Raw genomic sequence first — 14,896 nt, 5'->3', positions numbered from 1 at the left:
CCGCCGCCGCTTCCACGGAGGGTGGGTGAGAAGTTGCAACGCGGTCACACGGCGCTGGATTACCAGTTTCCAGCGCCAGCTGTGTATCTTCGCTAAGAACGTAAAGAAATATCAGAAGATAATGCAGCATTGCTATTTTTTACCCTATAATTAAAGTTCTGACGGCGTTTCTATTATAAAACCTTATTCGCAAGGGTTCGTAACGCAGAGGCAAAATTTTCCTTCACGACGAAGCCTCGCTGAGCAGACCGAATCATTTAAAAGTATTTCAGTTAAATAAGGTTAGCCTATTAGAGGGTAAAATTCTCAAGGACTTTCATGAAGGTGCTCATTTGTAGCCGCAAATAAAGAATTGCAAAGTCCCCCAAATCAAGGATATATAAGAAGGAAAGTATTTTTTTGCAAAATCAAGGATTCATGGAAAGGTTTTAATATAATTCTAGGAAATTATTCCCATGAAAACAATTTGTTTGAAAGAAAATGCCCTCCAGTCCTTTCCACACAAACTAGTCTTGGGCTAGTACATGAGAACCAAACTTAAAAGTGACTACGAGCAGAAATGAGACTGACTAATTCATTTCAACTGTCCTTACTGGAATAAAAAACAAAGAGTAAACAGCTCGAACAGGGAAAGGTGAATTTAATTTTCAAGGCCCTTTAACTTTTAATAATCTGAGGAACAATATGGGAGGTACATTCTACCCTCCCAGTTATCCTGACATAAATTCATTCAAGATTTATATTGGTGTAATAGAGAAGCAGAATTTGCTCCATGATTTCTAATGAACTGCTGGCTCAGTCTTTAAAAATGCAATTAGAAAAACCTAGCCTCCTAATTCAGAACAGCTTTGAGCTAAGTCAGAGGTCTCGATGCTGCAAACACGGATGGAAGCCAGTCTGTACCACGGCTCCTCGCGGTGCCTGCAGCACGACCAGAGCGGGGCTAGGAATGCTGGAAATGGTTTGCTACAAAATTCCCTAGTTATTTTAGGATTTTCTTTTCTATTATACGGGAAAAGGCAGTTCTCATGTGGAATAAACCTGTGTTTCCTGTGATCTCAAATACTAAGACAAAAGGATTGTAGGATGAGGTGCCTGGCCTGTTACTGATGCAGGAGGCAAGGAGCTGTCTGGTCGGAGCGCTGCCCGGTGAGACTGGCAGGAGTCGGGAAAACCCATTCGGCTTTAACTCTGCACCGAAACTTGTGTCAAAGCACTTGCAGTTGCTGTGTCAATGCAGGTGAAACATCAATAAATATTAAAGTAAGTCAAGGGCTAATTCTGTCATTCTACTCATAAGATTAGGTGTCTGCATTCACCGCTTACTCAAGTGTGTAGGAACAACGGGACCCAGATCCCAATTTGTCTCTCTGACCTTTTGAAGTGAAGGCTTTAAATGAAGCAGCGCGGAGCGGCTGTCTCGTTTGATCTTCAGAAACTGCGAGGCAAAACTCCTCAGGTTGTTTCGGTCTACAGCGGGCTGGTGGGGGGAAGACTGCCTCGGGGGAAATATCGCCTCCGACTACCTGGAAGTCCTACCTCACCCTCTTGACTGAGGACCTCGAAACAGGCCAGGGTGGCCCCCGACATGAGGCCAACCTGAAGGTCCTAGGAGACGCGGTAAGGACATTTTCATCCTTGCTCTAAAGCAGCTGTGTAACTTCGCTAAGAACGTAAAGAAATATCAGAAGATAATGCAGCATTGCTATTTATTACCCTGCAATTAAAGTTCTCACAGTGTTTCTATTATAAAATGTTATTTGCCAAGGGTTCGTAACTCGGAGGGAAAACTTTCCATTAAGATGAAGCCTCGCTTAACAGACTGAGCTGGGTATGGTTAAAGTATCAGCGATCAATAAGTAAACCAAAACAGGGCATCACCTCGCCAAGGAGCTGGGTGGGACCTCCTTCGGTCGCGGGCCTGATCAGGGTGTGCACTGAGGACAGCAGGAGTCTTCAACTCGAAACCACAGAGCTTTGGTGTATCGAGGCTGTTCACTACAAGCCCTTGAGCAACGTTACAGCATCTCCTTTTTCCCTTGTATTGGTTTGCGGAATGACTCACTGCGAAACTTCAACTGATTCGCTTTAATGGTACCATGCCTCAGTTTCCCCATCAGTGAAGACAAAAAAAATTTGCTCTTGTCAGTGCAAGGTGTGATAACATCAGTGAACATTTACGAACTTCCGATAAGAAGTGCAAGGTAGTCCTGTTACTTGGCTCTACCAAGTACGACTGCCGCACCTACGCACACTGTCTTGAGAAGACCACTTCTACTCAACCACATTAAACGCCTAGACCCAAGCTGGGCTTTGGCTGAGCAGAAATGAGGAGGGACCAGCACAAAAGACGGATGATTACTGCACAATTACAACTCCGCAGTGCTAGGAAAATATCTGAACACTTACCATTGGACCTTCCTTGGGTTTTTTGATGGCTTCATGGAGTAATTTTAAAGAGAGGTTCCGCACGCTCTCTCTCACACTGAAAAAGGACAGTTCAGCATCTTGACGGCGTCAGAAGGCACGAGGGCACGTGTGCGGAGGGGGACCAGCCCGCGCCTTTCACCCGCTGGGGACGGTGCTCGGGCAAAGGAAAGATGCCGATGTCTGCTGCCAGGTGACAGCCTGCCGGGACGGGGAGAGGAGCTACCCTGCCTGATAGGAGGGAAGCTGAAACCATAGCTGTCCGCAAAGAGAGGTCTTACCAGGCTTCACATTGTAACGCCTTACCGAGAGTCCTCTTCTTGCTTCTTCCCAGAGCGGAGTTGAAAATCTTGGAATTGTCATAACGTTTTATTATCACTTGCAAAACAGATTCTACTTCATCAGATAAAGACACAATTGCATTCATTGACTCTGACACAAGGATATGCATAGTGATAAACATACAGATAGATGTACACACTTATACATGAATGAGATATGCTAATTAAAAATTGCAGTGGGCACTTTATTAAAAATTTATTGTACAATCTACATCTTCAAAACATTTTACATCAACAAATATAGCAGCTTGACTGCTGGAATCATAAGTGATTTATCTTTAAAAGACAGTATTTGTAACTGGATGCAAAGATTCTTGATGAACTGCTGTTACATTTAAACTACTGGTTTTTATTGGAAGTATTTTGACCGTTATCTGTTTGTTCTTCATCCTTGAGAGAAATAAAACAAGTGTCTCGGCTTTCATTTTATCGGATAGATGGCACCACGTAGCATATTTCCCATGCTAGTTTGAATTACAGCTGTTCATCTTTCAGCTTTCTTTAAGATTAATTAAATGCAAATGTAACTCCGCGAATCATGGGATTACCTGCCAGACCCCTTATTAATACCTTCACTTAAAAACCCCTGTGCCAGAGAGTCATGTATTTGCAAAAAAAAAAAAAAAAAAAAAAAAAAGAAGAAAAGTGCTAAAGCAGCCCTTTGCCTCCAAACAACCCAGAGATGGCTGCCCAATTAGTCCGGCAGCGTTCGGATCCTCCTTTCAGGCCCTGTGGCCCTTTGAGGACACAATAAGGCTCCAATGATAACCTGGCAACCTAGGTAGAAACTCAGCCAAGTGTGAGCGTTTGAAGCTGCAGCTTGGCTGCCATCGTGTCGGCGAAAAGAAAGAATTCAGGCACCATGTCATCCAGTACAAAGGATAAAAACAGATTCAACCGGAAATTCAATGTGGCACCACATATGGGATACATGAGTGCGGTTATACAACAGGCCACATATTTTTTTTGAACAGTCTCCTGCATGTGATGCCGAGGACATGTGTAACCATCATAACGTCTCTAAGAATCTGTATTTAATTTGAGCTGGGGTGGTGGCAGGGATTGGAGATCTGAAGCCGCCACAGGTTTGTGGCAGATGGCTCTGTGTCAGCTATGACAAGCAGCCAGGCTCGGCTTCCTCTGCAGATTTTCTTTTCTCTCTGATCAGGTAAATATGGGCACACTCTGGAAACTTCCACAATTCTGCCTGAGGCTGCAAGTTTGTGACTTAGCCCCATCTGTCACAAATCTTCCCTCGGTTCTGCTGCGAGCAGAGACCTGAATTTACCGCCGAGCGCTGCCCAAGAAAACCCAGCCGTCTCGCCCTACGAGGAAGCAGGAGAGAAAAGCGCACAAAGTCGCGTTAGATGACGGGACACGAAAGGGACGTCTCTCGCAGGGGAAGGAGCGCGGCTCTGTGCCGAAACGCTCTGCAACGCCCGGGATTTCAGGAGCGGTGGAAGGGAGTTGGTCGGAGAACGCTTACGCGGCATTATTTGGAAACGGGGTGAATTCAGCAGGGGTTTTTTAAGACAGGTAAGCTGGTCGGCAGAGCCAGGTTATTTGCTCCTGGCTGAGCACCATCAAATGTCCCCTGCTCTACTCAACGCCCGGGATTTCAGGAGCGGTGGAAGGGAGTTGGTCGGAGAACGCTTACGCGGCATTATCTGGAAACGGGGTGAATTCAGCAGGGTTTTTTTTAAGACAGGTAAGCTGGTCGGCAGAGCCAGGTTATTTGCTCCTGGCTGAGCACCATCAAATGTCCCTCTGCTCTACTGGCGGTCTCGGCGGACACAGCAAGGACTGAACACCCGCGGGGACTGACCTGCCCCTCTCACCCTCAGACATGGCAGAACCAAGAACTGGCAGGAGTGAGGGAGTAATTCCCCTGCTTGACCATCATCGCTCTGGCTTCTGGGCCTTATTTTAGAGTAACCTTGGAGAGAATAAACTCAACTCCCTTTTTTTTGGTGGGTGATGAACCTGCAAAGCTCTGGGCATTAGTTTTTTCAAGGAATAGTGATTCAGTCAACAGTTCCTAAATATGCAGAGAAAAAAATCATCAAGAGAAGCAAAGTTTTCACATAAAGCAAGATCTCCCCATGAAGAACAGGCAGCATAATAAGATGTCAGTAGCAGTACAATATTCTTTACGATATAATCAACTTCTTTGTTTCTTGTGTTCCAAGATCAGAACTGAAGTAATTAATATCTACTCTGCCAGCATTAGACTTCAGAGTTAACCTTTAGGATTTAATAAGGACTGTTCACCCATTCAGACCTGCTTTTCAGGACAGTTGGAGTTCAAGCAGACAGTACTGATTTGGCGTACATTTTATTCATGTTTTTAAAAATTACCTTAACAAAATTAAGAATTAGAGACTATTATTCAGCACAAAAACTGAGATTTGGCAGGCAAGACAGCAGAGTGATTTACAGAGCTGACTTGTATTGGGTCAGCTTTGCTCTGTGACCCAGCTCCTTCCCTCTGTAAGCGAGTACTGGGGAAGAATCAAGGTGGAAAGCAGCTTGTAGTAGTTACTTTTGGAGCTCAACTTTTAAACTCCAAGCACCTTTGGAAACCACCATCAAAAGACAGCACTGGTTTACACGAATTGGGCGCACTGTGAGGCCCGAGTCAGAGCATGCTCCTCACTAGAGTGGCAGTACTTCCCTGAACAAACTGGTCTGTTCTGAAGTTTCATATATCAGCCTTTTAAAACTCGTTTCATTCTTTCTGCCTTTAAACAAAAAAACATCAAATGTTGGACGCGAATCTATGCACAGGACGGTTCAGAACACACTGAACAACTACAGCAGTAGGAAAACAGTTTCAGGCTTTCTTTCTCAAGGTCATTTGAATATATGTTACTGAAAAAAAATAAGTTTTCATGCTTTTTGCAACTTTTCTTTCAAAGGCCATCGTATTTCCTTTGACCCATTTCTCCATCTACCATTTTGCAGTGGCTGTGCTTCACCTGCCAGTTTTCGTTTACTTTCTAAAACTAAACTGGAAGCTATCTAATACTGTTATAATAAAAAGTTCAAAGTCCTGGTGTTTATGCTGAAAGATGCACACACAACCGCTTTCTTAATGAGCGCTTTCTTCCTGCTCTACAAGTGCGGCCAACTGCTACGAGCTATAGACCAACGTTTTCAGAAAGCTGAAATCTCCTAGATGTATACCTCAGAGAGCCAAGAGCAAGACAAGCCCTGGGAGAAGCTGAGATGCAGGACACATACGTATATACGTGTATATGCATACTTACATATATCTCTACATATGTATGGCTGGATCCCAGAATGACCTAGCAGGCAACTTCAACAGCCTACCTGCTAGCTCATTTCTTCCACAGTGAGGATCTACGTTAGCGAGCAGACCTCACTCTACCACAGCTGCTTCCAGACCCACATGCTGCTTGAAGACCTAACGTTGACCCAAAATGCTTAAATTGTGTCCCACAGTCCAGCAGATCTTCCCGCCTGTGCAAACCTCCTAAGCTAGCTGGATTTCACCTGTATCAGCCATACGTATGGGAATGAAAAATGTCAAGACTTCAGTCTAACCTGGATACGGTCCTGAGCGACTTAATCCAACTTTGAAGTTAGGTCCTGCTTCGAAGCTGGCCCTGCTTTGAGCAGAGGCTGACCAGATGACCTCCAGAGGTCCCTACCTAAATTACTCTATGATTCTATGTTCTAAATAAGTAACCAAAGTTTTCTTTCACGTAAGAAATCCTTATGTTATATACATTTTACTTAGGAACCCGTGCCTAAGCACTGACAGAGAGATGGGAGAACGTGGACACAGCATGCTGCACTCCAGAGTTCCCAGCTGCTATAACCTTCCCATACAGGCTCTGAGAAGCAGATCTAGACCATCTCTGAAACCACTTTAAATTATGCTCACTGGAAAGCAAGCATCTCAAGAGGCAAATACAAGTTTCCCACCTGTGCTTCCAACCTCCTTCTGACCTGCACCTAATGCTAACCAGGTAGAAGGACCAATTCAATACAATGCCTTCTTTTTTCTCTGCAAACACGCTCTGCTGGAAATATGTGTACTACTTGCACATCCTATAGAGCTCTAAATTAACTTTACCAGCTCAGGACAAAAGATCTGGAGAACACTGTAAGCAAACATCTGCTCAATATACATTCACTGTTAAAAAGTAAACAGTATGTTTGGCTCCATAAGGAACAGGTTGAAAATTATCAGAGTACAACACATCGTATAAACTGATGGCATGGCCTAGAATACTCTGTAAAGTAATGATCACACCAGCACAAAAACGGCTCTCGAGCACCGAGATGGTTTGAATGATGGGAGATAAGAATATAAACACAGAATAACATTCACGAAGAGAGACTGAGAAGACTGGGATACTATACGAGTTTGACAAATGGTTATAAAATAATGAATGGTATAGAAAAGATGGATGGGGAGCTTCTGCTTCCAGGCAATCAACTCCAGAACAAGCAGACCCTCAATGCAACGGAAGGTGGGGAAACCCTGAGCCGCTGGAGGAAACGCTTTTAATGCCGTCTGTAAACATATGACGACCTGCTTTGCTACAGGAGGACGTGAAAGACAAGAACAGGGGTTTCCAAGGGCCTGAATGTCAAAGGGAGAACTATTACGTACAGCCTCGCAATACTTAATACTAGAAGATTATGAAAGATGGTAAAATCTCCAAGTCCAGGGTTAAGACCAATCCCTAACTCCCAAAGACAAAAAGAAGACCTTCAATACCCTATTTCTACCTGTGCCAGCCATCTCCCAAACATCTGATGCTCACCGCTGTCAAAAACATGGTATTAAACACATGGCGTGCTGATCCAGAGTGGCAGTTAGCATCCCTACGGAAAAACAAATTTCTCGTGGAGTTTTGCTGGGGAGTGGGTAAGGATAAGGGCAGAGACATCGTCCCCGGCTCTTACGTGGCCTGTAGAGAACTCTGAACGACTGCTGCTCCTTGCAGCAGGGCTGAGTGGCTGATGGGACATCTGGCATGAGGCTCCCCCACACCCTCACGTGTCCAGCGCCCCGTATCCGTGAGAATGCCTCCTGCTGCCTTCCTAGCCGTGCCTAAATATTAAAGCTGGACCAGGAGCGGTTTTCTCTTCCGTATGTTTTCCTGACATACCAAAGATACTGCTTTATCTCAAACCAGAGCAAAAAGAGAAGGAAAAAAGAAAAAAAGAAAGTTTTGTTAGAACTGCCCTATACAGCCAAATCCTGAGACTGGAAACAATTCAGATGTCTACGGTCTAACTGGGATCTTAATTTGATTTTACAGCAGTTTAATCCCTTTGAATTCAGCAGACTTCCTTCTACAGTGGCGTAAGAAAGAAAAAAATCACGCCATGTGCTTTTCATAGGCAGGTGAGCTTCTGTAGTGTGATGGAAATGAGAAGATGAATGTCAGAAAGTGGGCCAAATTCTTTTCTCCGTTAAACAAGCATGAGTGAGAGTAGGATTTTTCTGTAGGAACTGAAGCTGACAGCATGTCAACCAGCACTCATTCAGCTGGGAGGGCTGGGAGAGATTATTTAAAGTTGTCAGCTCCTTCCATGCCTGGCTTTTGGCAACTCTTCTTGTCCCTTTCCACTGTATACTCTTTATACATGCTGTATTAAATTAAGAAACTGAAGTGGGGGAACTGAAAGGTAAACTTAAAGAAAATAGTGCGGAAACAAATGCTTTGCCCTATTTTTTTTTTTTTTTTTAAATTTTAAATCTACTCGATAGGGAGCTTGCAAACACTGACAGGTCTGATGGTGTACTCCGACTGAAACCGATGCCCTGTCGTTGTTACTTGCTTCGTTCTGGCACTTACTTCGGCAACCACAAACACCCAGAACCAGAGAGCAACGTTTGATTCCATAAAACTGGAACAGAACAAATAATTGACAACAAATGAGGTTTGCTTTCCACTCATCTCAATCTTCTGTTAATAACTGGTGGAAGGCAATGTCGAAATGCAAATGAGCCAGCCTTGGGTGCTGTGAGAATACGCAGGGTAAGTAATACCTCATTTGGAAAGGTTTTCATAGGTGCTTACATTATGGACGTTTTTAAAAGTCTGCCAGCATGAATCTGCTCCGCCGAGTTAAGCTCTTGCAGTTTAATGTCTTGGTCTGTGCATTTTCACAGGGGTATTCACTGTGTCCGGCTCCCTAACCTGGCTGCCCCCCGGCCTTTCATCTCCCTTTTGCCCCTAACTTTGTCAGCACAAGCACCGAGGACAACCGAAGGAATAAACTGCCTGTTTAATTAGACCGCTGTCTAATTATTACGGATATCCTTAGTAATAAAAACCCAACAATATGTAAAAGGATAAGCCAAGGTACTTCTGATGATGATTACTCCCCAATCTATGAAGCAGAATCCCCAACCAGTAAAGAAAAGCCCTATTTGCTTTTAAGGCATTTTTTTACTTTCAAAACTTCACTGCTACTTTACAAACTTCAGGCAGGGAGCACGTCAGGAAGGTTCCTGAAAGAAAAATAGCTAGTTAGTACGCACTACTGTGCTAGGGGTGCCTTTTCCACCCCCCTATAGTATATGTAATATTATACCGATCTGAAAAAAAATGAAAATACCGTGGAAGTGCTGCGTACCCTTCACGATTTCACTCTTTTCAGCTTCCTAAAAAGCAGCAGCGTTCCAACTATAATTACATTATCAGAACATATCTAAGCCAGCGTTTTTCTAGGAGGTTTTGCGGGTAGTTTCATTGCGAAAGGAAGGCTTGGCATACGTGGGTGTAGGTACAGAGGGACAACTCTAACAGTATTCTCCGAGCTGATCCAAAGCCTATTAAAGACAACAGGGATCTTTTCTCTGGTGCTCACAGGTTCTGGATTAGGCTCTGCTTCACTCATTTTAAAACGATCCCCCATTCAGCTCAGTTGCTACCTGTTGCAGACACTCGGCCCGACCGCTCAGAAGATCTGAGCTGGGGCCGCACCGTTAACAGCGCACGTGTACGAGGGGTAGGATAAACACCTTCAGCTTCTGCCTGCAAATCATCCCAAGGGGTTTTTTTAATAAAAGAAAATTAGCATTTTGCTTATGGGGCCCGTGCACACATTTTAAACCCATACTATTTTGTATCAGTATTTGCTCTACCGTTATTTCCATTTTTAGTGCGCCTTGGCTCTGTTTAGGAGCTGGGGATCCACACGTAGAGAGAAGATCCACGTGAGCGCAACTATTAGCTGAACTTGAAGCATTGGGAAGTGTCAAGGTAAACGTTTAAGGACTGTTTTCCCTTTGAAGCCACCATGTATAACTATACGATACTATTGACTCTAAGAAGTAATGCTGAACACTGGAAGTGTTCAGTCAGCATTTTAAACTATTATGAGCTACCTTCTGAACCATTGCCAAGTTAATAGACAATGAAAGATAATGAGCTTGAAATTGGGTGTTAAATTGCATTTTTGGTTCTCTCCTTTTTTCTTGAAGTTTAACTGTTTCCTGCAGAAACAACATCCTCTTTGATGTACCATTATGTAAACGTCTATTTTTAGGTCACAAAAAAAGTCAGGCGTGGGCTGAACCCTCGCTCCTCCTGCTACACGTGTGCGTGAAGGGGTAGAGAGGCAGACAACGCACAGCGAGACCCAACACTCTCTGGTCCCCAGAGGGAGGAAGGTGGAGAGATGAGGTTAGGTCTGCCGGCAGCATGAGCCTCCAAATTAAGGAGGAGATTACTCGACTTGCTCATTAACAGCGTGCCCGGACGGCGACAGCCAGGGAACGCTAAAAAGACCACATTTGTATTGCACAGGTAACACGAGGAGTATTTCTATGCGCCCCCCAAGCCTCTAAGGACTTTCAGCTGAATTCAGGTTTTTTACAACCTGGAACACCTTTGTCGTGCGGGGGTAACGTGTATCCAACCTGCCCACGGCATAGCCAGGACTGTAAGAGCCGTAAATCGCTGCAAGTTTACGTATCAGCATGCAGAAAAGAGCAGTTATTTTTCTAAAAGCAGCACCGTGTAATAATAGCTCTTCACTGGAATAATATAAAATTCAGTGCTTCATCTACAGTCGCGTAATTAAAAAAAAAAAAAAAAAAAATTGTGACTCCTAGCAGTATAAAAACAGCTCTTAAAAATGTGAAAGTCGGTCTAGCATTGAACACTCGATCAAAACTTGAATGGAGGGTCTGCCACTGAAACTGTACCTTCTCTGCATAAATAACTGCAAAGAATAGGACATGATAAATAACAGTAAATCATGCTTCCGACAAACTTTTTTTTGTGTTCGACATACCTTAAAAAGCAAAGAGTTAAAATAATCATAATTATCAAAATAATTCAAATAATTCCAAAAGGCAGAGAAATCTTACCTGATACCAGTCACCTGCATTTTTTGAGGACTGAAGATTAATTAGGATTAGGAAGGTAGGCTTATCCTCATTAGTATAATTGTAGGATCTTTCCTTTATTTTCCTTTTAAACTAATGAGTTGCATTAATCCAGGTTCATTTTTATAAGCCTCTTGGGTCCAAATGTAAAGGACAGTCATTTTAGAAAACAATAAATTAAAAAAAAGCATGTAGCATGCATTAAGTGCACGTATTTCATAAGACCTAGGTTAATACAACTGGCATCTAGTTTAATTAATCCTTGTTAGTGTAACGACTAATATCCCTCCCTAGCATGTTTCCTTTAAACATTAGTATGTTAATTAAATGTTGTTTTTTTTAAGGGTTTTTTTCCTTTGTACTTCAATATGGCATTTTATCATGTAAAACTATTCTGAGCAACTACCTTATAGAGATGTTTCCTTACAATATCTGGTCTCTTGCAGAAATTCTGAAGCCTTTTAAAAAGCTGTTCAGGTGTAGAATACAGATATTCAGCTGCAGGAAAAACAGATACATTTTTAATGAAACAAAAACCTCAAAGCACACACTCGATATTAGTCACTTTACTAATTAAAAATGCATATTGCTCTGTGCCGCCTCGTGTTTTACATTATTTAAGCATGATTTTATAAGGTTACCTCAGCTCACAAGGATGTTTAATGCTAAATAAGACTGTGTAGTTGTGCTGTTTAGACATCTCCTTTGGGTGATTAAAATACATTATTCTAATGTAACACAATGCATATGTGATACATTTAGTGATGAGATTTTTCAAAGAACTGGTACTACATTAGTGTGTGTCCTGTACCGCAGTTGCATACTATTAAGTATTAAATTGTTTAAATAATTTGGTGTGATTTTCAGGCCTCGTTTTTTTTTTTTTTCTGTGTATCAAAAAAATCTGCAAACCATTGCAGCATCACTGACCTTTTAACAAAAATCTATCATTACGGGTTGTGTATGCTAACAATGAAGAATGCTATTTCAAAACTTGCTTTTGTGTTATCTTAAAAGAACAGATGGCAAATATAAACTTTGTCTAATGTATTAAAACACATAAAATTTTCCTTAACACTAACATGTTGGCTTGCCAAATAAACAATTGCTTTTGCTCAAGTTTATTCTCAAACTTTATATTTTAGCATGAATCACGTTATTACGTTTCAGCAAAAAGAATGTGCAGCAAAGCAGCTACCTGGAAATATCTCTGGGTACACCAAGGCTTTGGGACACAGCGGATAGCAGCCGCAATGTACAGCTTCGACCCTGAAGATTAGAAATAATAAATACACAAAAATAGACGTTAGCGAGCCAAAAACTTCTTTTGGTGCAAGAGCATTGAGGTTGACTACATCTAGCAAGAGTGAAACATCTTTTTCTTCGGCAGCATAATCCTTCTAAATGCCAAAGTTGCTCTTTTTAAAGAAAATTTTATTGATCATATGAATTACATAGAACAGAACAGCGAGCATATGTTTTGTTCGCTGAATAAATCAAAGCGCAGCTCTGCATTTTTTTGTTTTTTAAATACTGTTTAACACATTTTATAATCAGCAGACAGACACATGTAACAACATGGTGAAGTATGGACGGCTTTTCTTAATAACGCTGCAGAAAAACAAGGGCATACGTGCGCACGTTTGGATATATGCGTATGCATACACAGATGCACACAATCACCAGTACCTGGCAGAACAGATATTCTCCTTCGGCTTTAAGACTCCAAAGGTTACAGTTAAATATAGCCTAGGAACAACTTGCAGCGTGCTTCGGGCTGGGATATTTTAGCTTATGCACACGCTTCAGATGATTTCCTTTATTTTTCGGGACATAAACTGCTGTGTTTTTTAATAACTACTGATGAGATTCCTTTGCCAAAGTGTGCGATGCTTTGTACTTGTCTCTTTTCAAGGAACAATTTACATATCTCTTGTAACATCAAACCGAAATATTTTATAATTGCGACACAGTGGCGCAAAGTTTTCTAGTAGCGAAGCTAAAGAAAAGCTATCCTCTTCGCCTTTGCATTTTAATAACTGAACGGGTTAAGGCATCAAGTTTTCAGGTTGGGTTTTTTTTGCATAATTACCATTGATCTGACATAACGTCCCTCCAAAGATACAACTGTAATTTCTGTTGGCCAGAAATTACACAGTGAAATTCAAAACACTTCTTAAAATATGTTTATTTTATGAGAGTCTTTGAATTTTCTCCAACATGTTGACCATACGAGAGCTTTATTTTTAACTTCGGTTTCCTTCAGTCCCCAGAAAAAAATATCTGAAATCTTGTCAACGTTCACCTTTTCTATTTTCAGTGACAATCCAAAAGGCTGTCGCTACCTTCATGTGCATATCGGGTTTGGTACTTTATTACAGGCACCCAGAAGGAACTCTGTTTCCTTTAGACCTACTCAGTTTTAAACAGGAAAAAAATATAAAATAAAGAATAACATATTCAGCTTTCATGCTAGGAAACTATGCATATCCACAAAACCCAAAGACACACATTCCTCTGCAAATGCTTTTGCTAAGCAATGATTGCTAGGTTTTTTTCATAAACTTTTAAAATTTGTAATTTATGGTTTTTTTTAAATAACATATGCACTTCAGATTGCATTTTAAACATTAACAACAATTTCAAAGTGTACATCGTCTAGCACTATATTTTTTACCAGAGGGAAATGTTTCTGATGTGTGATTTAATTGATGATTTCAGTTCTTAAATATTGTGTCATATGTCAAAGCAAATAGATTTTTAAAGTTTTCTTTAATCTAGGAGAAAAAAAAAAAGAGTGAAACTGTGGACATTTCAGTAATAGCTCAGATCACTAAGTTATGTTAAAATATTTGCTTTTTAATCGTATCGTCTGCATGGGGGGGAAAAAAAAAAAAGAACAGCTCCCTAAAACAAAACTGCAGGCCAAGATGCAATCTGAGTCATCATTTGAGTATGCAATTTCCCCTTATGAAAAACCTCTATCAGGATCATGAATTAGTAAAATCCGAATTTAATGCCTCTGTAGTTTGCCGGATAAAAGTTAAAATTTGGAATTCTTTCATTTGCAAATGATCTTATTTGCATACTCATTTTCCACCTTTCCGCACCACCGTTTACATGCATTTTCTGACAGGTCCTTACTGCAGTGCTGTAAGCCGTGTTATAGACCGTACACCTCTCAGATGCCAAGACCTAGGGATCGAACCAAACTGGGCAGAGCATCCCCAGCACACAGGCACGGGCTTTGGTCCGCAGACGGAGAGGGAAGCTTTGCAACTCCCACGCATTTCTGTCCTTTTCCAGAAAAGTATAATATCATAACAATAATACAATTATTCTTCATTTCAATCCTTAAGCACTACCAGTTAAATAATAAATAGAGTTCCGATTGATCTATTGTTAAAATGGCTAGTAAATGACCTTTTTATTCCAATTAACAAATCATCTGCTAAATCTATGAATCTTAATATTCAGATCTATTCACTTCAATTCATACAATTTATCTGCAAATAGTTGTTGGGCTTTTGATTCTAAATATAATTAGCTGATAATTTTGCTTGGCTGAATTACTTTTCTGGAGGGCCTGCTAAGGCTCTCAGTCGCATTATCTAGCAATAATGAATCTGATAGGTGAAATTTTTTACTGTAATGAGGATGAGACACAGTTGTGACACCTGAGTCTAGTAATAACAGAAGACTGCTAATTATCGACAGCACTTTTTTGTGTGATGCACAGAGAAAA

At 41.5% G+C, this 14,896-nt stretch overlaps 1 protein-coding gene across 1 annotated transcript in view; it reads right to left on the bottom strand.

Annotated features, from left to right (window-relative positions):
• Window positions 1–2,785: 2,785 nt before the first annotated feature.
• Window positions 2,786–14,896, bottom strand: part of GTDC1 (glycosyltransferase like domain containing 1) — a 132,025-nt gene continuing 119,914 nt past the window's right edge. Inside the window, exons 7-10 of the mRNA XM_019472274.1 lie at window positions 12,350–12,420; window positions 11,558–11,649; window positions 11,134–11,163; window positions 2,786–4,093 (exon numbers count right to left, since the gene is read on the bottom strand). Of these exons, the coding sequence (XP_019327819.1) occupies window positions 4,010–4,093; window positions 11,134–11,163; window positions 11,558–11,649; window positions 12,350–12,420 (277 nt within the window). The 3' untranslated portion in view covers window positions 2,786–4,009. The remainder of the gene's footprint in view (window positions 4,094–11,133; window positions 11,164–11,557; window positions 11,650–12,349; window positions 12,421–14,896) is intronic.

This window comes from Aptenodytes forsteri, unplaced genomic scaffold, assembly GCF_000699145.1.
Source record: "Aptenodytes forsteri isolate BGI_AS27 unplaced genomic scaffold, ASM69914v1 Scaffold11, whole genome shotgun sequence".
NCBI lineage: Eukaryota > Metazoa > Chordata > Aves > Sphenisciformes > Spheniscidae > Aptenodytes > Aptenodytes forsteri.
This window is presented reverse-complemented; position numbering and strand designations above follow the sequence as displayed.